The following is a 21,396-nucleotide window of genomic DNA, read 5'->3' as shown; positions in this document are numbered from 1 at the left end:
AATCTGGAGGCATCACAATCCCTGACTTTAAAATATACCACAAAGATATAGTAATCAAAACAGCATGGTACTAATAGGAAAACACACACACAGATCAATGGAACAGAATTGAAAGCCCAGAAATAAAACCACACATCTACGGACAGGTAATCTTCAACAAAGGAGCCAAGAACATACACTGGAGAAAGGAAAGTCTCTTCAATAAATCATGTTGGGAAAACTGGAAAGCCACACACAAAGGAATGAAACCAGACCCTTATGTTTCACCACACACAAAAATTAACTCAAAACGGATCAAAGATTTAAAGGTAAGACGTGAAACCACAGAACTCCTGGAAAAAAATACAGGCAGTACACTCTTTGACATCAGTCTTAAAAAAGTCTTTTCCAATACCATGTCTATTCGGGCAAGGGAAACAAAAGAAAAATAAACAGATGGGACTTCATTAGACTAAAGGGCTTGTGCAAGGCAAAGGAAACCATGAATAAAACGGAAAGACAACCCAACAACTGGGAGAAAGTATTTGCAAATCATATATCCGACAAGGGGTTAATCTCCAAAATAAAGAACCCATACAACTCAACAACAAAAAAGCAAACATGCTCAAAAAATGTGCAGAGGATATGAACAGACATTTTTCCAAAGAAGATTTACAGGTGGCCAACAGGCATGTGAAAAGATGTTCAACATCACTAATTATCAGGGAAATGCAAATCAAAACTACAGTGAGATATCACCTTATACCTGTTAGAATGACTATAATTAGCAAGACAAAAACAACAAATATTTGAAAGGACGTGGAAAAAGGGAACCTTCATACACTGCTGGTGGGAGTGCAAACTGGTGCAGCCACTATGGGAAACAGTATGGAGATTGCTCAAAAAATTAAAAACAGAAATACAAAATGACTCAGCTATTCCACTACTGGGTCTTTATCCAAAGAACATGAAATCAACAATTCAGAGACTTACGCACCCCTATGTTCACAGCAGCATTATTCACAATAGCCAAGATGTGGAAGAAACCTAACTGCCCATCCACTGATGAATGGATAAAGAAGATCTGTAAAGAATAGATATATGTACACAATGGAATACTACTCAGCCATAAAAAAGACAAAATTGGGAGCCGGCCTCCTGGCCTAGTGGTTAAGTTCGCATGCTCCACTGCAGGTGGCCCAGTGTTTTGTTGGTTCAAACCCTGGGCACAGACATGGCACCACTCATCGAGCCATGCTGAGGTGGCATCCCACATGCCACAACTAGAAGGACCCACAACTAAGAATATACAACTATGTACTGGGGGTCTTTGGGGAGAAAAAGGAAAAAAAATAAAATCTTTAAAAAAAAAAAAAAGACAAAATTGTCCCATTTGCAACAGCATAGATGGAACTTGAGGGTATTATGTTAAGTGAAATAAGCCAGACAGAGAAAGAGAAATACCATATCATTTCACTCATATGTGGAAGACAAACACATGGATGAAGACAACAGATTAGTGGTTACCAGAGGGAAAGGGGGTTGGGGAATGGGCATAAGGGGTAAAGGGGTACATACACATGTGACTGACAAATAATATACACCTGAAATTTCACAATGTTATAAACTATTATGACCTCAATAAAAAAAAAAACCAGTACATATAGGGTTTGGTTCTATTCACAGTTTCAGGCATCCACTGGGGGTCTCAGAATGTATCCCCCATGGATAAGGGGGGACTACCGTAGTCAAATTCAAAATACTCCAATACTGCAATGGTGGTGTGTCAACCACTTTCAACTCTAGCATATAGGTTAAAAGACATAAATACTGAAAATAACTTATGGCTACAATAGTTTGTTAATGGACACATAATATAAAAAGATGTAAATTATGACATCAACAATATAAAATGTGGTGGGGGGCAAGTCAATGTGTAGAATCTCTTATGCAATTAAAGTTAACTAGTTATCAGCTTAAAAGAGACTATCGTAAGTTGTACTACGAAAGCCTCATGGAAATCATAAAGCAAAAACTTACAACAGATACACTAACGATAAAGAGAAAGAATCCAAGCATACCACTATAAAAAATCATCAATTCAAAAAGAAAGACAACAACAGAAGAAGAAAGAAACAATCAGAGAACAAGTAACAAAATGGTGATAGTCTTTATCTATCAATAATTACCATAAAGGTAAATGGTTTAAATTCTCTAATTAAAAGACACAAAAGTGGCTGAGGATAAAAAAAAATAAGACCCAACTATATGCTGCCTACAGGGACTAACTTAAGCTGTAAGACAGTCATAGGCTAAAACTGGAGACATGGCAAAGACATTCCATGCAAATGGAAACCAAAAGAGAGCAGGCGTAGCTATACGTAATATACTTATGTATACTTAATATAAGGCAAAATAGAATTTAAGTCAAAAGTTGTAACAAGAGACAAAGGAAGGTCATTATATAAAGACAAAGGAATCAATTCATCAAGAGGATACAACAATTACAAATATATACATATATACATACCCCATATCAGAGTACCTAAATATATTAAATAATCATTAACACATGGGAAGTCAGAAACAGCAATACAATAATAGTAGCAGAGTTCAATACCCCACTTTCAACAACAGATATCATCCAGAGATAAAATCACTAAGAAAATAATGGACTTGAACTACACTTTATACCAAATTGATCTAACAACATGTACAGAACATGCCATCCAACAGCAGCAAAACATACAGGCATACTTCGTTTTATTGCGCTCTGCTTTACTGCACTTCACAGGTGTTGCATTTTTTCACAAAGTGAAGGTTTGTGGCAACCCTGTATGGAGCAAGTGTGTCTATGGAGCATTTTTCCAACATCATTTGCTCACTTCGTGTCTCTGTGTCACATTTTGGTAATTCATGCAACATTTCAAACTTTTTCATCATTACTATTATATTTGTTATGGTGACCTTTGATCAGTGATTTTTAATGTTACTATTGTAATTGTTTAGGGGCGCCACAGACCGTGCTCATGTAATACAGTGAACTTAATTGATAAATATTGTGTGTGCTCTGACTGCTCCACTGACCAGTCATTCCTCCATCTCTCTCCCTCTCCTCAGGCCTTCCTATTCCCCAAGACACAACAATACTGAAATTAGGCCAATTAATAACCCTAAAATAGCCTCTAAGTGTTCAACGGAAAGGAAGACTAACATGTGTCTCACTTTAAATCAAAAGCAAGAAATGATTACGTTTAGTGAGGGAGGTATGTTGAAAGCTGAGATAGGCCAAATGCTAGGCCTTTTGCGTCAAATGGTTAGCTAAGTCGTAAATCCAAAGAAAAAGTTCTTCAAAGAATTTAAAAGTGCTACTTCGATGAACACACAAATGACAAGAAAATAAAACAGCCTTATTGCTGATATGGAGACAGTTCTAGTGGTCTGGATAGAAGATCAAACCAGTCACCACATTCCCTTAAGCCAGAGCCTAATCCAGAGCAAGGCCATAACTCTCTTCAATTCTGTGAAGGCTGAGAGAGGTGAGGAAGCTGCAGAAGAAAAGTCTAAAGCTAGCAGAGGCTGGTTCACGAAGCTTATGGAAAGAAGCCGTCTCCATAACATAAAAGTGCAGGCAAAGCAGCAAGTGCTGATGGAGAAGCTGCAGCAAGTTATCCAGAAGATCTGGCGAAGAGAATCATTGAAGGTGGCCACACTAAACAGCAGATTTTCAGTGTAGACTAAACAGCCTTACGTGAGAAGATGCCATCCAAGCCTTTCACAGCCATTCAAAGGACAGGCTGACTCTCCTGTAAGGGGCTAATAACAGCATGTGACTTTAAGTTGAAGCCAAGCTCATTTACCATTCTGGAAATCCTAGGGACCTTAAAATTTATGCTGATTCTGTATGAATTTTAGGATAGTCTTTTCTATTTGTGTAGAAAATTTCATCGAAATGTTGATAGGAATTGCATTTAATCTGTAGATCTCTTTGAGTAGTAAGGATGTTTTAATAATATCAGTTCTTCCAATTCAAGAACACGAGATATCTTTTCATTTATTTGTGTCTTCAGTTTCTTTCATCAGTGTCTTATTTCAGTGTACCGTATAGTTATCTCAAAATCCTCAACAAAAGCCTAGCAAACCAAATTCAAGAGCACACTAAAGCAATCATACACCATGATCAAGAGGGGTTTACCCCGGGATGCAAGGATGTACCAACACACGCAAATCAATCAATGTGCTACACCATATTAACAGAATGAAGGATAAAAACCATATGAACACTTCAATAGATGCAGAAAAAGCAACTGAGAAAATTCAACATCCTTTCATGACAAAAACTCACAACAAATTAGGTGTACAAGGAATGTTCCTCAACATAATAAAGGCTATATATGACAAGCCCACAGCTACCAGGTAACATCATACTCAACGGTCAAAAGTTAAAGCCTCTCCTCTAAGATTAGGAATAAGATAAGAATGCCCACTCTTGCCACTTTTATTAAAGACAGTAGTGGAAGTCCTAGCCACAGCAATTAGGCAAGACAAAGAAATAAAAGGCACACAAATTGAAAGAAATAAGTAAAATTATCTGTTCATAGATTTTATGATCTTAGATATAGAAAACCCATAAGACTTCACTAAAAAATTGTTAAAACTAATAAATGAATTCAGTAAAGTTGCAGGATACAAATCAATAATTAAAAATCTGTTGCATTTCTATGCACTAACAACAAACTATCAGAAAGAGAAATTAAGTAAACAATCCCATTTAGAACTGTACCAAAAACAAATGATAATACCACAGTTCATGGTAATTCTACCATCTCTAACTTTGCTCCTTGATGAGTCAAAAGCCCTGTGGTAAGACGTGAGGTATAGCAAGAACAGAGACACAACTTAGCAAATAGTCTTGGTGTTTTCTGGTTTGGGCAAGGGGGTTAAGTAGAAGAAAGGACATCTTTGTGGTCATCAAAACGGGATAATACTTGAAATATGGTACATGAATAGATTAAAAATTATTGTGGGGGCTGGCCCCGTGGCCGAGTGGTTAAGTTCGCGCGCTCCGCTGCAGGCGGCCCAGTGTTTCGTTGGTTCGAATCCTGGGCGCGGACATGGCACTGCTCGTCAGACCACGCTGAGGCAGCGTCTCACATGCCGCAACTAGAAGGACCCACAACGAAGAATATACAACTATGTACCGGTGGGCTTTGGGGAGAAAAAGGAAAAAATAAAATCTTTAAAAAAAAAAAAAAATTATTGTGGTTGCATGAATAAACCTTCAAATTTTACATTTATTTTCATTTGCAACTTTAATAAATATTCTTTCAATTCTGAAGACGGGGACTCATAGGGGATGTGATACCCTAAAATCTCATGGGCTTTCAGAATCCTGCCTGTCAGGACATCTGCTGCATTTCAAAGACACAGGCAGGGATGGAATGACGAGTGAAGCCTCTCAGGAGAGTAAGTGGAAAAATACCGAACAGTGTACTGTATTCAAGAAAAATCACTCCCTGCGTTGTAGATTCTGTTTTTATTCTCATGTAACTAGAGCATTCATGTTGGAACATTTTCAGTAAAATCAAACTGCAATGATCTGACTTTGACCCAGAGATTACATTATTTTCTGAGAAATCCTTAGAAATGAGATCTCCATGATAGAAAATAGGTGTAGGAGAGGAGAAAGGGGATTGTTCTTCTTTAGCTCTATTTGTAGCAAACTGGAGTTGGGGTTCCTTTCTTTTTTTAAGTTTGTAAAAGGAAGCTTCTTTCATAATATGTCTCAGGATATTATTTCCTTGGTGGGACTTCCTGATGAATAGTGTAACCTAAGTGCTCAGGAAGTACCAATCCACTCCAGCTTTGTCCTCTGTGGAGGGGTGGCGCTGGACCGAGCACGAAGCGATCACAGTCAGTTCCCTTTGGTGTCAATAAATAAAAACAACAAAAACTTCTGTTGCTCTAGTCCACATCAATACTATTCAACAGGCTTTACGTACGAACACTCAGAATGAGAAGACAACTCAGACAGAGGCAGAAAGAATCAGGAAGAGATAACTTAAGGGTTCTGGTTAAAGAACCGTGTGAGTTATGACATTTAAGGAGTGAGGGTGAGAAAGCAACAGCATTGATTGTTATGGGGAAAGCCCAAATACTGTGAGCACAGAAACCTAACTTGAGGAAGGCTCTTGCAGAAATTTGATCACATTCTGGTTATCAGACACCCCCAAATAGAAATACAATGATACAGTTTTAAAGTAGAAAAAGATTTTCCAAAAGAGAAAGAGCATGGTCAATTCACACCCATTTTCATGACCATTTCTAAAAAGGCCTCCTGGCATACTAGATACAGTTTTGTTTTCTTTTAAATGATCACGTTAGATTAAAGTGCCTAAGAAAGTTGAACACTATTGTTAATGCATGGATTAATAAAATCTTTTAGAAACCACTTGGCCAAATTGCCTTTAAACCATGTACAAGATGAGATGTGAGATTCACAGTAAGTGAAGCACTGGGAACATTTGACTGGAAAATTCTTTCACATTTTCTCTTTATGACTAAGTTCCACTAGTAGTGTTTTCTAACTCCCATGACGAAACTGAGTTTTAGCTACTGAAAACTCCTACAATTAAAAACAAACACTATTAGAAAGTCTTTTCAATAAAATGCTTGATGGGTCAAGAAACCACTAACGTTTAGTATCTGAAATACATCTTTTAAAACTCAAAATCATACACCTTGAATGAAGAAAGCAAAACTTACAGCTGCGATTTGCTCTCTAGTCTGGTCCTTACCATCTTTCATTTAAGAACATCCACGTCACAGGCCAAGAAGCCAACTGAAAGCGCCGGCTGCTTAGGCCAGTGAGAACGGTTCAGTATCTCAGGGTCAAATGGTTATTCCAATCAATGTCACCAATGCGCATTAGGTTGGCAGTGAAAGGTACTGTTATTTAATAGATGACACCTGCTCTATCACTGTAACACTGCAAAAAAACAAAGATAACTTCTCGGTTCGTGTTGGAGAAAAACTTGAATGTTTACATCCCCTACCAGCCTCGCTCTCCTTGAATATTCTCCTGGTATGTTTCCCTGGAATAGACAGATTCCCATTTCATAGCAGCTTTTTAATGTCATCATGTATTAGTGGATGGGTGGGGAACTCAAATTTACCGATGGGCCTAATTTCTAATGTGAATCCTAGCAGAAAGATGAAAAGATTCCTAAATGCTTAGTATCCATTGAATCAATGCCACAGGGTTATGCTTTCAATGGGCTCTTTGCACTAGTTTGGTCATATGTTTGACATCCCAATGCATGTAGTTTTAACTCACTTTTGCTCACTCTTGATTGAGTGTGTATAAATATACATCCTCAAATAAACTACACTGTTCTCAGATTTTTCTATGTCCAAGGTACACTTTCTTGCATTTTGACATTCACTTGATTACAACATGAAATTTACAACATCTGAACTACTGCAGGACACAAAACACAGTTCTATCGAGTAGCAACTGCTTCTCAGGTAAGACCTAAGTTCAGCTCCTGCACTGGACAATGGTTTGATGCCTCAATTTCACAGACAACTTCACAGTGACACACAACACCTAAGCACATTTTTGGTTAGCCTGTGCTCTGAGAAATCTGAATCCAGATAAAAACGTGGTTTCCCCCTTACTGTCTGGCCACTGAAGCATGCTGTTCCCATCTGGTGTAGCAAAGTACTTTACAAAAAAGGAGTCCTCCTTTCTTGCAAAACCCAAACCATTTGCAAACCATCTGTGATGTCCATGCTGTGTCAGCACACCAGAAGCATCTGCTTCAAAGAGATTTTCTTACGTTGCTTTCCAACCATGGGCTCCATTCAAACTTTAGGCTAACCTTGTACAGAGTGAGATTCCACCAGGCATAGACTTTTAACTTTTGAGTAGGAGTCAATATTTGCTAAATGTTCCATTTTGTAACTCTATCAACAAGCATTTCACAAAGCGCAATGAATGGGATGCTGCTCGTCCATGCCTCGCATCCTCATGAAAGTACAAGGGGTTCTGGAAACCTTGACAGAGAGAGAAAATCAATTATTTCTCTCCCTGCTATTACTCAGCTCTTGCCGACTATTTATCTTACGTGTGATGATGACTAATATTCTCCGAACGGCAAGCAGACGCTCTTTAAGCGAGGTCACGCCAAGTATAGCCAGCTGAGCCTTGAGTTCCAACGGCAACACTGCCAGGATCCACCAGGACCAAGCAGGACCACTAGGATTACTCTGCAAAAGAAAGGAAAAGAAACCACAAAATTATCGCCTAAAATACAAGCCTACCCCTCCAACATTGTCTTTTGTTTCACCAACAGACATATGAGCAAGAATTGAGTGCCACCTCCTAAGTTAGGTTTACTTCACAACTCATTCAGCCCTCGAAACACACAGTTGACTCCTATGTTACACATCTAAGTGGGGGGGAACTCACAAAAGGACTGCAAAGAGAAGTATCTTCCAATGCAGAACCCCAGCTGAGAACCAGGGAGGGGGCACTCTGGAGTCACCATGGTTCAGAGTGAGGTAGATTCTACTGAAAGATTAGGAGTCACACTGAGGACAAAGTGCACAGGGACAGCCAAGCCACTATGAGGAAGGAACCGGCCTCCCTCCCAACTGTTAGAGAAAAAGACCTTCTATATGATTCACAACTCTCCTTTTCCCTCCTCATCTAACAGAGCAGGAAAAACTGAGTAGCATGCTTAATGGGAAGGGCTCGGCATAAAAATATCTCCCACATACCACCTACAATCTTCTGTGGTAGGAAGAAAAATGGTCTCCCAGAAGTGCCCACCCCCTAATCCCTGAAGCCTGTGCACATGGAGGCTTCCACGGCACAAGGGGCTCTGCAGATGTGAGTAAGTCAAGGACCTTGAGATGGAGAGGTCATGCTAGATGATCCTGGTGGGTTCTCCATCAAGCAAGAGCTCTTCTGGGCCGTGGTCAGAGGGAGATGTGCGCTATGGAAGAATGGTCAGAGAGGGCAACGTTGCTGGCTTGGAAGATGGAAGAAGGGGCACGAACCAAGCAATGCCAGCAGCCTTTAGAAGGTAAAAAAGCTAAGGAAATGGATTCTCCTTTAGAATCTCCAGAAAGGACAAAGTGCTGCCATCACCTTGCTCATAGCCCAATGAGACCTGTGTCTGATTTCTGACCTCCAGAACTGCAAGATAATAAACTTATTTGTTTTGTTTGTTTGGTGAGGAAGACTGGCCCTGAGCTAACATCTGAGCCCATCTTGCTCTAGTTTATATGTGGGTCGCTGCCACGGCATGGCTTGATGAGCAGTGTGTCGGTCCACGCCTGGGACCCAAACCTGCGAACCTCAGGCCACTGAAGTGCAGCACAGTGTACCGACCTTAACCACTACGCAACCAGGCCAGTCCCTAAATTTCTGTTGTTTAAGCCACTGTATTTGTGTAATTTGTTACAGCTATAATAAAAAGTTAATACCTCCCCCAATTAGAGATTAAGTTGGATTAATAAGCAAAAATCCCTACAAAAAGAATGATTCATACCTTAATTGGAGTTAGTCTAAGCACCTTTCTTTCTGAATCTGAGCTACAATACAGAGTAGGAAGAGGGGGTGATAAGAGAGTGGAGGGTGAGGAGGGACTCAGAGGCAACTTCTGGCTTAAAGCACTGTCTTGAGTTTGGAAAAGACAGAACTCCGGTGGGGGTAAAAGACAGAAGCCCTCAAAAGAGAGGAAAAGACAAAAATGGATGGAAAAGACACAAAAGACATTTCATGTGACCCTGAACCCACTGAGAGCTGGTCCTGCTTCCCCACTTTCCCCAAGAGGGGTGTGTGTACAACGGAAACTGTGTGCTCTCAGCCACAACCCTAAACCATCCCTGCCTGGTTCTGTCACCCAGACGCCAAGGAGAGGAGTTACCTGCACTTGGAAATGCTTCACACACCTGAAGCCAATTTGTTGCTTAAAAAACCAGCTTCACCAAAAGCCCTGCTGGGGGCACAAGCAGAAGCCAGTGACGACTGAATGGAAGGGACCACAAGGGCAGGGAAGCTCCTAATTTAACACGACTTAGGGCATCTGCTCTTCATTTAGTCAACACCTGTTTATTAGGGGCCAGGCAATGTGATGTGCCAAACGTGGAGTGTTGATGCCAATAAACTAAAATTACTATTTAAATCTTATGATGTTGGTGAGAGAAGTAAAAGCACAAAAGCTGAGGGCCGATCAGAATAAACTGATTTGTGATAGAAAAGAAATTATCTTTATGTAGTAGCAATCAGAAAACATTTATTGTTTTGCTCCAAGAGGCACATGCTACTCTATTAGGCACTTCCTGGGGCTGCTAATAAATGAACTGATTCATAAGCAATCACAATGAAGTATATCACACAACAGTGCCACACACCACACACCACAACAGGAAATAACAGCATTATATAAGAAAAAAGGAGAATGTACCTGAGGCTCAGGTTCCTGGCTGGCATTAACCCAAAATGACTTAAAATTTGTTCTTTCACGTGATCCTGAAGTGAAGTAAACCAGGAAACAGACTGTTGATCAACTGAATCCTGAAGACTGGCTAGTTCTTCATACTCTGCACCTTCCACCTGATCAAGGAAAGGAGACAACCATTTTCACAACTCGTTATTACACATGAAATACACTTAGCGACCTCTGCTGCCTCTGCTAAGCAGATTCGAGGTATCTGTTACTTTGATAACTCATTAGTGTTTTATAAACAAGACACATGCTCAACATAGAAACTGCACTTCTTTTTACATAGTGCAGATCTCTCTGTTCTCTATCACATCCTGATTTTTCTCTCAACAACTGTAGGCACATATCCCATGTTATTACGAATAATTTTCATGGCTACATGCAATCATATTTGAGTTATACCATCATTTCCTCTACCATTCACATAAGCTATATTAAGGTTATTTCCAATTTTTCATTTTTAAAAATAACACAGTAATATAAACATTTATGCAAAAATGTTTTTTGTGGTGAAAGAACGGGCTGTCATTCCCTCAGGACAGTTTCCTAGAAGGAGAATTACCAAGTCAAAGAATTAGACATTTTAAAAATTGTATTCCATATTATCCAAAAGATATTTCAGCGACAATGCATTCACTGCATTAGCCTCATGTGAGTGGTGGGCCTGACACTTCAGATGTATCAGGCTTTGCTTCTGGGTACCTATCTCGCTGTCAAGTCACTCATTTCAAGCATGTCTCCGTCCAATTTAGGAACACCTGAGTGGGAAGCGCAAGGACCGGGGATCAGGGGACCCGGATCTGTTCCGGCTTCATCACTGACTCATCTGTGAGTTTCAGCCAGTTGCACAGCCTCCTTAGGATAGAGTTTTCTTATCTGTAAACTGGGAATAAACCATTAAGATCCTCTCTAGCGATAAAATTCCAGTATCTATGAAAACTATAGTAAACTGAGGAATTAGATTATAATACACATAACCATTCTCAATTTGATCTATACAAATCAACTATTCATATGTAGTGTATGGTTTTCTTTAAAAAAAGAACTAAAATCATTTCATGTTGTAGCTGTTTGGGCTCCCATTTTAAAATAAATACATACGCCATTCAAAGCCGTCATCCACAATAGTGGAAAAACCCTCCATCAGATTTGTCATCAGGGCATCAGGGGGACCCAGAGAACTATCACCTCCAGTCACAGCCATTAAAACCAGCTCCTGGTCCCAACACCTGGGAGCTGGACTCGCTGTGCTCTGCTCCCCTGTGCTGCAAAGCCCTGTGCTCACAGACGACCTGCAGCAGCAGCTGGAAGGGGGCAGCTGGCACCGTGGTGCGATTCTATGCACAGGTGTCGAGAATGTACACTGCTGTCCCCAGAGTGACTTCCAGTGTGAGGCGAGATGGCTAAAGACTCACTTTCCTCATTTCTCAACATGAACCAAAGAATTCAAGAGAGGGATACAATAATTCCAAGGATTTCGCCCTTCTAAATACTTTTAACGTTTTTGTTGCAGCATAATTCACATACAAAAAATGCACAGATCTTAATTGTTTAGCTCGAAGAGTTTTGTCAACTGTACATTCCAGTGTAACTATCACTGTGAACAGGACAGAGAACATTTCAGTCACCTAGAAGGATTCCTGCATCCCCCTTCCAGTCACTTCCAACTCCCACCCCACAACCACCCTCTGACCTCCATCAGCAGTTACACCTGTTCTTGGAAGTGTATAAACGGAGTCGCACAGTAGGCATTTTTCACATCTGGCTCCTCCGTCTTAGCACAATGTCAGTGAGATTCATTCCTTTTTATTGCCAAGTATGAACATACTATACTGTACTTACTCACCTGGTGATGAGCATCTGAGCTGTTTCTAGTTTTTTGCAATTAACAAATAAGACTGCTATGGACATCCTTGTACAAGTCTTTTTCAGAATCCCTTCAAAATATTTTGTTGCTCTGCCAAATTATGGATTCTGGTATTTCTATTAGCTACAATTTAATTCTTAAGGGATAAGAGACCTAAGCCTTTTATACTTAGCTTTAGAAGGTATTTTTCAGCACTATTGCTGTACGTCTCATTCTGAACTGATACTAGTATCTAGACAAGGACTGACTACTGCTTGCAAATCAACTCCTGTTCATCAACATTTTACTGGAAACCAGTCATGCTGATTAGTTTACGTATCGTCTATGGCTGCTTCTCTGCTACAAGAGCAGAGTGAGGCAGTGGCAACAGAAACCACGTGGCCTGGAAAGTCTGGAGTATTTATTGTGTGGCCTTTTCCAGAACAGTTTGGACTAGAACATTAAAACAAGGAATCCCAAATCCATTTTGCAATGTTCAGCAACAAGGAAATTTTTTCAGGAGGAGGAGATTTTTCTACCAGCTCCAACTCAGGTAAAAATCCACTGAGATAAAAATAACAAGTGCTGACTTGAGGAGGAAATAAGTAATACTGTCATTAGAAATTTGACCAAGTTTTTCCCCAGTGCTGAAGGAAATAAAGTGACTGACCTCTTTAACACACATCAGTAAAATAAACCTCACCTTTTCATCTTCGAGATATTCAATGTCTGCCGTGTTATACCCATCTCTGTGCCGGTGGCTTAAAACTCTGAACCGACTAATACCAACTGCATCCACAACCGAACTCTCATCAGGGAAGGTTCTCAGGTCCTTAATCTCCAGCATGAAATCCTGAAAGGTCAGTCAGGAGACACGACCCCAACTTAAAAAATGCAGGAGGTCTTATTTTTCCCTACATGAAAGTCTGGGTCTTAAAGGAATAAAAAACCAAACAAAACAAATGATGTCTCCACACTGAACCACCAAGGTAATTTTCTCTAACAGACAGATGCAGATGACTCCTTCTGTTAAATGTGAAACATGCTGGTGTGCGATGGCTGCAAAGAAAGGGCTGGAGGTGAGAGCACTTGTACCTCAGCTGTTCAAACAAGCTCGTGCTTTGAGAAGGACCCAAGAGATGGAATCTTAAACCCTCAGCCCCCTTGGCCAGGGAGCAACCTCAAGAGCTCCAGAGAACACGTAGCCTGCCCAGGCCCCCGGGCCACTCACAGTCTCTGCTCCCTCCGCTCCCACTTGCACTGACGCTGGTCAACTCTGCCCTCCCCAGCAAACTGCTATGGAAAGTCGTCTACGGTCACTGCCTTCATCTCCCTGTCTCCATTTCACTTCTCAATGCCCCCAAGTTCTATTGCAACAACCCCAGCAGAAGTCACAAATGACTTGGGCATGACCCTGCTGACCTGTCACTGACCCAACACCATCTGCTGCTCTCCTTCTGCCCTCCCTGACCAGTCCAGCCCTTGACAGCTTGCTTCCTTCACACGCCCCTTACACACTGGGGCTACCCAGGAAGGCATACTTGGCTACTTGTGTCCTCGCCCCAAGCTCTCCCAGCAATCTCACCCACTCTAGTGATTTCAACCGTCATCTGTAACCATCTGTATCGTGATGACACTGGTCTTGCCTATGACGTACCAAGCTCTACACGCAGCAGTTCACAACACATACTCATTCAAGCTTCACAAAAACACGCAAGCTTAGAAAAATTAAGCCACTTATCTAAGGTCAAATAAGATTTACAGCCAAGATTTGAACCCAAGGCTGCCTGATTCTAAAGTGAGTGAACTTCACCATACACCTTAATGATGAGTGATGATTCCCAAGCTGCATGCCTGCATGGCCAGCTGCCTGCTGGACACTTCTACCGGGATCTCTAATAAAACTCTCTCTTCCTGGTTATGTAACAGGACTACTTTATCTATAGCTGTGGTGTGCATGGAAGCACCCTGAAGATGCCTTCAAGGGAGGACTTGTTGCCCCAGCTATCAGCAGACAGCCTCAGCTGCAGAACCTGTCTCTCTCTTGTCTGTAGACATAAACCTGTGAGTGGGTACAAACTCCTCTTGCCATCTGCAGCTCTAAGGGGATCTAGACTCTCATGCTTGTCCACGTAAGGCCATTAGAAATTGTCAAAAAAATTAGCTGAATTCTTCCTACACGCTTGCATAGCTCCTCCTCCAGGCTCTGCCACAGGTGAGCCAGGGCTCTTGTCTCCTCTCTTCCTGGAGGGACCTGTCTTTCCTCTGTTACCCTGAGCAAGCTCCACTCTGACAGGTGCAAGAAATTTAGGTTCTGTAGTTTATCTGGAGTAACACTTTTCTCAGTGTTCTACATCCTTGGTTAGAAGTGGAACTTCTGGAACTTGCTTTTTCACTTTGCTTTTGCTCATTTTGATGAGTCAAATTTTAATATACTCAAATTTATTTATCTCTCCATCTATGCTATGTGCTCTCAGCATCCTCTGTAAAAAACAAAAAAAGAAAAAAACCTTTCCTTATTCCTAATTATAAAAATAGTCCCCAATATTTGCTCTTAAATTTTTTTATATTTTCTTCTTCACATTTCACACTGGGAATGTAAATGTGTTATTTTGTGTTTATGGCGTACGGCAGAGTAGAGATTTGTTTCCCCATGTGGATTACCCACTACTTTTCTGAGCACGTTTTATTGAGTAGTTTGCCTTTCTTTTCACAAAATTCCATATCAATTTGGAGTCCATACATGAGTGGATCTGTTTCTTATCTCTATTCTCTATTTCAATGGTCTTACTATAATTTCTAAGTCTGACATTGTAGGAATATTCTCCCATCTTGCTCAACGGTTTCTTCAAAACTGTCATGGTCTTGGTCTGTCTTTCACTTTTCCATACAGATTCTAAAATCAACTTGAAGAATTCCATGAAAACACACTCTTGGGGTGTTGACTGCAACTACTCTGGATTTATAGACCAATTCGGGTAAAACTGGCATCTCTATGACACTGAGTCTATGCATCCATGAGCATGGTATTTCTCTGCATTTATGTAAATCTTCCTGAATGTCTTTCAATAAAGTTGTAGAATTTTCTCCATTGAGGTCCTAACACATATCTGTAGAAAGATCTGTTCCTGGGTATTTATGGTGGAAACTAGTGGGTGGCCCTAAATATCCAGTCTCCTCTCCCTCGTGAGCACATGGGTAGACGGGCACTTCCCAGCCTCCTCTGCAGTGAGTGTGAGCAGCAGGGACGTGTGCCCCTTTTCTCCACAATTCTTTAAGAGCACGTGTGCCTCTTCCACAGCTAGAACTTGGATGTAGTGACCTCAGCATGATGATGCAGTGCTGACAAAGCCCTAGGGGATCAGGAAGCGAAGAGGTGGGAAGGACCCAGAGACCCGCAAAGAAGCTCATAAGGGGAGCTGTCTGCTGATCTGGAACATCTTCCCTAGAAAAATGATGTAAAACAAGGAAAGGTAAAAACCAAGTGCTGTGGGTTTTCATAAGACTGAAAATTTTGTGTGTATAAAGGAAGGTTTCTTGGAGGATGTAGTAAATTATTTTAGACCTTAAAAGTTGGACCAGATTGGTTTGTATATTGCTGAGCTAGAAGAGAACTGCAGGCAGAGGGAAACATGGGGGTATGAAAACATGAACTGTATTCGGAGAAGGGCAAATGATATGGCAGTGGACTAGCAGGAATGACGTTTGAAAGGAAGGACTAGGAGACGGATAGAAACAAGGCCGAGATCACGTCATGGATGGCCTGGAATTTATACCTCGTTACGCAATGGGGGCTACTAGAGATTTTCACCATCATCCTAAACCATTCTTCAAGAAAAACGACAAATTATGCACTTAATTAGGACCCCATGAATGCTGATAATTCTCACCCTGCATGCTCAGAAGATAAATACATGCTAAACCGTTTGGTGCCAGTTTCCATGCATCTTCTTATCATAAGCCGATAGCGGGGCTCGAAGACGTGGAGAGGACACGGGACAGTGGGGAAGGCCATGGCACACACTAAGATGGGGATGTCTCTGGTCAGACTGTAGGTAAAGGAAAATGTTAACTTAGATGCAGGAGCTGTTAGAAACAGGAGGGAGTACCAGTCACTGTAAAGGAGCAAAAGCTAACCTCAATTCTCTCGTTTACAAAATAAAACCCTGAGGCCTGCAAGTTTTAAGTGGGGGAAAAAAGCGAAGGACCACAGCATGAACAAGTTCCAACTCACCTAAGTTTGCTGCCAAGACTGTCTTATTTAATACGATGAGAGAATATGCTGAATTATATTAGTTTACTTAGAGAAAGTTATAGCTTATGACCACTATAAAAAAATTCTGATGACCTTGAGGGCGTTATGCTAAGTGAAGTAAGTCAGACAGAGAGACAAATACCCTATGATCTCACTCATATGTGGAATCTTAAAAAAAAGGAAAAAAAAAAAGTGCCCAGCCACACGGCTGAGTGGTTAAAGTTCTGCGCACTCCACCTCGGCAGCCCAGGTTCGTGAGTTCAGATCCCGGGCACAGACCTGCTCCACTCATCGACCATGATGTGGTGGTGTCCCACATACAAAAAATAGAGGAAGATTGACACAAATGTTAGCTCAGGGTGAATCTTCCTCAGCAAAAAAACAAAAAACAAAAAACCAAGCTCACAGATACAGATAAAAGACTGCTGGTTGCCAGAGGCGGGGGATGGGAGAAATGGGTGAAGGGATCAAAAGGTACAAACTTCCAGTCACAAAATAAATTAAGTCATGGGATGTAATATACAGAATGGTAACCACAGTTAATAATGCTTATTTGTATTGCATATTTGAAAGATGCTAACAGAGTACATCTTAGAAGTTCTCATAGCACGCACAAAAATTTTGTAACTATGTATGGTAACGGATGTTAACTAGACTTACTGTTGTGACCATTTTACAATATCACAAATATGGAATCATTATGTTGTACAGCTGAAACTAATATAATATGTCAATTATACCTCAATAAATAAAAAAATTCTGATGAAAGCAAAAACTACATAGTAGTCAAAAGTAATGCATTCTAAATAAAAAAGAGTTGAAGAATTATAAGATCTCAATAGTTAAAGGTTACCACAACACAAAACTTCAATCACTTTAAAAGATTAAAAAAACTGGCAAGGCTACTTTGGTAATACTGTTTTATGTTCTGTTTCTATATACCTTGCCTTCTCAATTATGAAAAATTCAGTATCACTTACATACAAAGAGAAACTACATAATTTCGTTAAAATACACTTTAAGAATATTTCTTATAACCTCTTTCAATTAAATTTCCATGAAGTTTTGGAATTAATTTTTTTGTATTTTGAGGCTTCCTAATTTCTCGGTCAAGGGGGAGTAAAACTGAGATAAAGCTACAAGGTCAACACACATTTTCTTCTTTAATCTGAACTCAAGAGCAAGGACAGAGCATGAGGACTGACTTTGAAAGTTCTGTCATTTCTTCATCATAAATTCTCTTCCTATCAGACAGTTCATCCGACAAATACCGAAATGCTAATTCTTCAGCCAGAACAGTTATATTAAAATTTCTGCTTGCCAACAACTGTAACAAAAGAAGATGTTAAATAACACCTCATGGTAATTAATTCTAAAGAGCAAAGCACCCTCTTCCTTGTTGACAGAGGTCAACAAAGGTAGAGCGTTGTGGTCTTCGAGAAGACAAAGGGCATGGGAAGATGGGAGCATGGAGGTCAGCCTGTGGCAGGGATGGGGGACAGGGCAGTTCCTTCCCATGGGAAAAGGGCAGGAGAAGGTGTTCACCTGGAGGAAGGATGAGGCAATCTCAATCCTGATAGCTTCTAGATTTTCAATCAAGTATCATAATGTCAGGGAGGGGTGCAGCAGTGAGTTGGGATACGTTGGGAGAGAAGAGAAAAATGAAATAATCATCTTGCAGAGTGAAAAACTGAAGTTACTAGAAAGAATAGTAAGAATGACTACTAATGTTTTCAGTCCAAGATTTCAGATTATAAATTTAAATTGAAACCAATCTTCCCAATTTTGTGGTTTTTCTCTTACTTTGCCATGTTACTTATACAGACATGTAAAAAGCATGGCTGACTTTATTCGGGTTGAGAAAGGGAGTAAGAGACCAAGGAATTAAATAAAGCTGGATATGAAGGGAAAGTAGGTGGAAGTTGAATTACAAAGTGCTAGGATCAATGGGCGGTAGGTTCACATGTGGCTCAAGAACTATTACCCTGGGTGTGTGCACTGTTTTTCTCTCAGGCATATGAATTTGCAAACAACAGCTCTTTTTCACGGACACTTAAAACTTAAGGTACCGACTGCGGATGCTTCATGGAAACTAAGTTAGGCCTTAAAACAGCACTCACTACAGGTCATCTCTACACTGCACTAACAGAGAAGGGGGGTCACAGGAAGGTTAAGGGACCAGCGCAGAGCCCCCGGGGCACAGCCAGGACCCCAGGCCTGGTGGGCTTCCGTGTGCTCCTGCTGCTTTGGTAACTGGCTGCACTGCTGGCTCTACGTACGTCTCACACACTTAGGTCTGCGTGAATCCTGACACGCTGCGGGGTTTCCCTTCAGCCTGCGTGAACAAGCTACCTGTACTGCTGTAACTGATGAGAACCAGGAGTTCAAGCACTGGAAACAACTGTGTGTGGGAACCTCAGTCACAGCATAACCAGCAGAAACAAGTTTCACTTAGTTCACGATACTACTTCGTAATTTTCATTATTAATCACATAGGCATTTTGTAAACTGTCAGTTTATGGTATCCTTTTACTGAAGAGTAGGGCAATAAAATCTGCTTTACTTGACATTATGTTAACCAAGACTTCTGTCCATACACAGATAATCGATAATTCATATTTATAGTAATGCATGTGAGGAAGTCTAAACTCATGAAGTGATTTCTGGATTGAAGAAGGATCGAATTACGATTCCGGATTTTAGCTAGTGTTGTTATATGCTAATTTCTGGAACATTGGCAATCTTCGTATAGCTCACATGTAATCATTCCTTCAACAAAGATTTCTGGAACCTCTAGTATGTGTTCTGGTCCCTGGAGAGAGAGTGAAAATCAGACAGAAGTCATCTCTGTCCCTAAGGAGCTCATATTCAAGTGCCACCTGCAGACACTGCTTCACCACACAGCCCCCTGCAAGGCAGCACTGAACAAAGAGGGGAATGAAGGGTCTGTGGTACAAACCGTGGTCCCAGACACACATTTCACTCTGTGAGAACAGGCAAGCATCTCCACCAGGGTTGTACCTACTGGCCCAGGCAAGTATGGGTGACAAGGTAGCAGGCAAGATGCAATGTCATCGTTATCAAGAACAGACAGCAAACGCCCTGGAGTAGATCCACATAGGAGCCACCAAAGGAAACCGCTATGTGGACTCAAAAAGCCTCAACCGTCATGACACAGTGCATAGCACGATGGCTAATATTCATGAGAACCCAGAATAACTCAGAAATCAGTATGAATGTAATTTAACACAGCAAGTACATGCATACAATGCTTTAGAAAGGGTTCCATTATAGTAACATTTAAGTTTTAGCAGTAAATTAAAAATTATTTTAAAATTATTAGTTACAATTATTTAACAATTCACTTAAGTCTATCATCTCCTTCATCATGTCAGATTTAAAAATCAATTATACAGTACACTCATTTACAAAAACCACTTTATCCTATTTAAGATGCAGTGAGGGGCCGGCTCAGTGGCACAGTGGTTAAGTTCACACATTCTGCTTCTTGGTGGCCCAGGGTTCACTGGTTCGAATCCGAGGTGCAGAGATGGCACCACTGCTTGGCACGCCATGCTGTGGTAGGCGTCCCACATATAAAGTAAAGGAAGATGGGCACAGATGTTAGCTCAGGGCCAGTCTTCCTCAGCAAAAAAGAGGAGGACTGGCAGTAGTCAGCTCAGGGCTAATCTTCCTCAAAAAAAAAAAAAAAGATGCAGTGAGTGAGTTTAATCTCCAGGAGGTAATTAAGGCAAACATAATTAGTACCATTTTATGGATGAAAAAATAAATCCCCTCCCCGACAAAGAACTTCCTTCATGGAAAGTTAGTGTACCAACTGGACCAGAGCCCAATACAGGTGATACAGATTCATTATTGAAAAACTGATCAGAAAGCCTTCAGCTTTTAAGTGTTGTTTACTGTATTTATCATACCTAACATATGGATTTAACTGTTTATATTTGGGTTTGCTGTAAGTGCCGTGGAGTCAGACAGTACTCTGCTGCTATTCACAGGGTTTTCATGGCCAATTTTTTCGGAAGTGGGTGGCCAGGTCCTTCTTCCAAGTCTGCTGAAGCTCTGCTGAAGCCTGTCCACCATGGGTGACCCTGCTGGTATTTGAAACCCTGGTGGCAGAGCTTTCAGCATCACAGCAACATGCAGCTGCCACAGTATGACAACTGACGGATGGTGTGGTTCCCTGAGCGGGAAATGTACCCAGGCCACAGCAGTGAGAGCACCAAATCTTATCCACTAGACCCCAGGGTTGGCATATTTGGGTTGGACATAATTAAATAGCTTCTCCATGGAACTTAGGTTTTACTGGTTTTGATTTCGGAGAAAAGATACCTATAACTGACAGCACACCAAAGGGGCTTCCCAGTAGTCAGAAACGATCAAGTCCTCAATCCTACACAAACTGAGCACGATAATGTGACTCTGCCTTGAGATGAGGTAAAGGAGAGAATCCTTGACACGTTAAGTGCACCATAATGTTATCTCAGTCTTTCATGATTAACGTATGGTAAGGACTCAGTAATGTTATCTCAACTCTTTATAATCAACACATAGTGAGAGCTCCAATAATGTCACCTATTTTCAACATATCAACCATAATTCGTGCCTGGAAATTTCCTTGAAATTTAGTTGTTTCTGTATCTAAAATTCCTCTGTGTATTCTTCAAGAAATCAGAGAGATGAGAAAGAGACCTATCTTTGATTGGAGAAATCTGACTTTAATAAATGGGTAGCAGAAGCAAAGCCAACCCATGAAACGAGCAGGTACCGAGGGATGAGAA

At 40.8% G+C, this 21,396-nt stretch overlaps 1 protein-coding gene across 1 annotated transcript in view; it reads right to left on the bottom strand.

Moving 5' to 3' along the window:
• Positions 1-1,322: 1,322 nt before the first annotated feature.
• Positions 1,323-21,396, bottom strand: part of LONRF2 (LON peptidase N-terminal domain and ring finger 2) — a 49,055-nt gene continuing 28,981 nt past the window's right edge. Inside the window, 7 exon segments of the mRNA XM_070511623.1 lie at positions 1,323-8,250; positions 10,458-10,477; positions 10,480-10,606; positions 13,046-13,195; positions 14,029-14,041; positions 16,233-16,391; positions 17,803-17,924. Coding sequence (XP_070367724.1) covers positions 8,056-8,250; positions 10,458-10,477; positions 10,480-10,606; positions 13,046-13,195; positions 14,029-14,041; positions 16,233-16,391; positions 17,803-17,924 — 786 coding nt within the window. The 3' untranslated portion in view covers positions 1,323-8,055.

This window comes from Equus asinus, chromosome 6 (genome assembly GCF_041296235.1).
Source record: "Equus asinus isolate D_3611 breed Donkey chromosome 6, EquAss-T2T_v2, whole genome shotgun sequence".
NCBI lineage: Eukaryota > Metazoa > Chordata > Mammalia > Perissodactyla > Equidae > Equus > Equus asinus.
The sequence above is the reverse complement of the archived record's forward strand: the minus strand, read 5'-3'. Positions and strand labels throughout refer to the sequence as shown.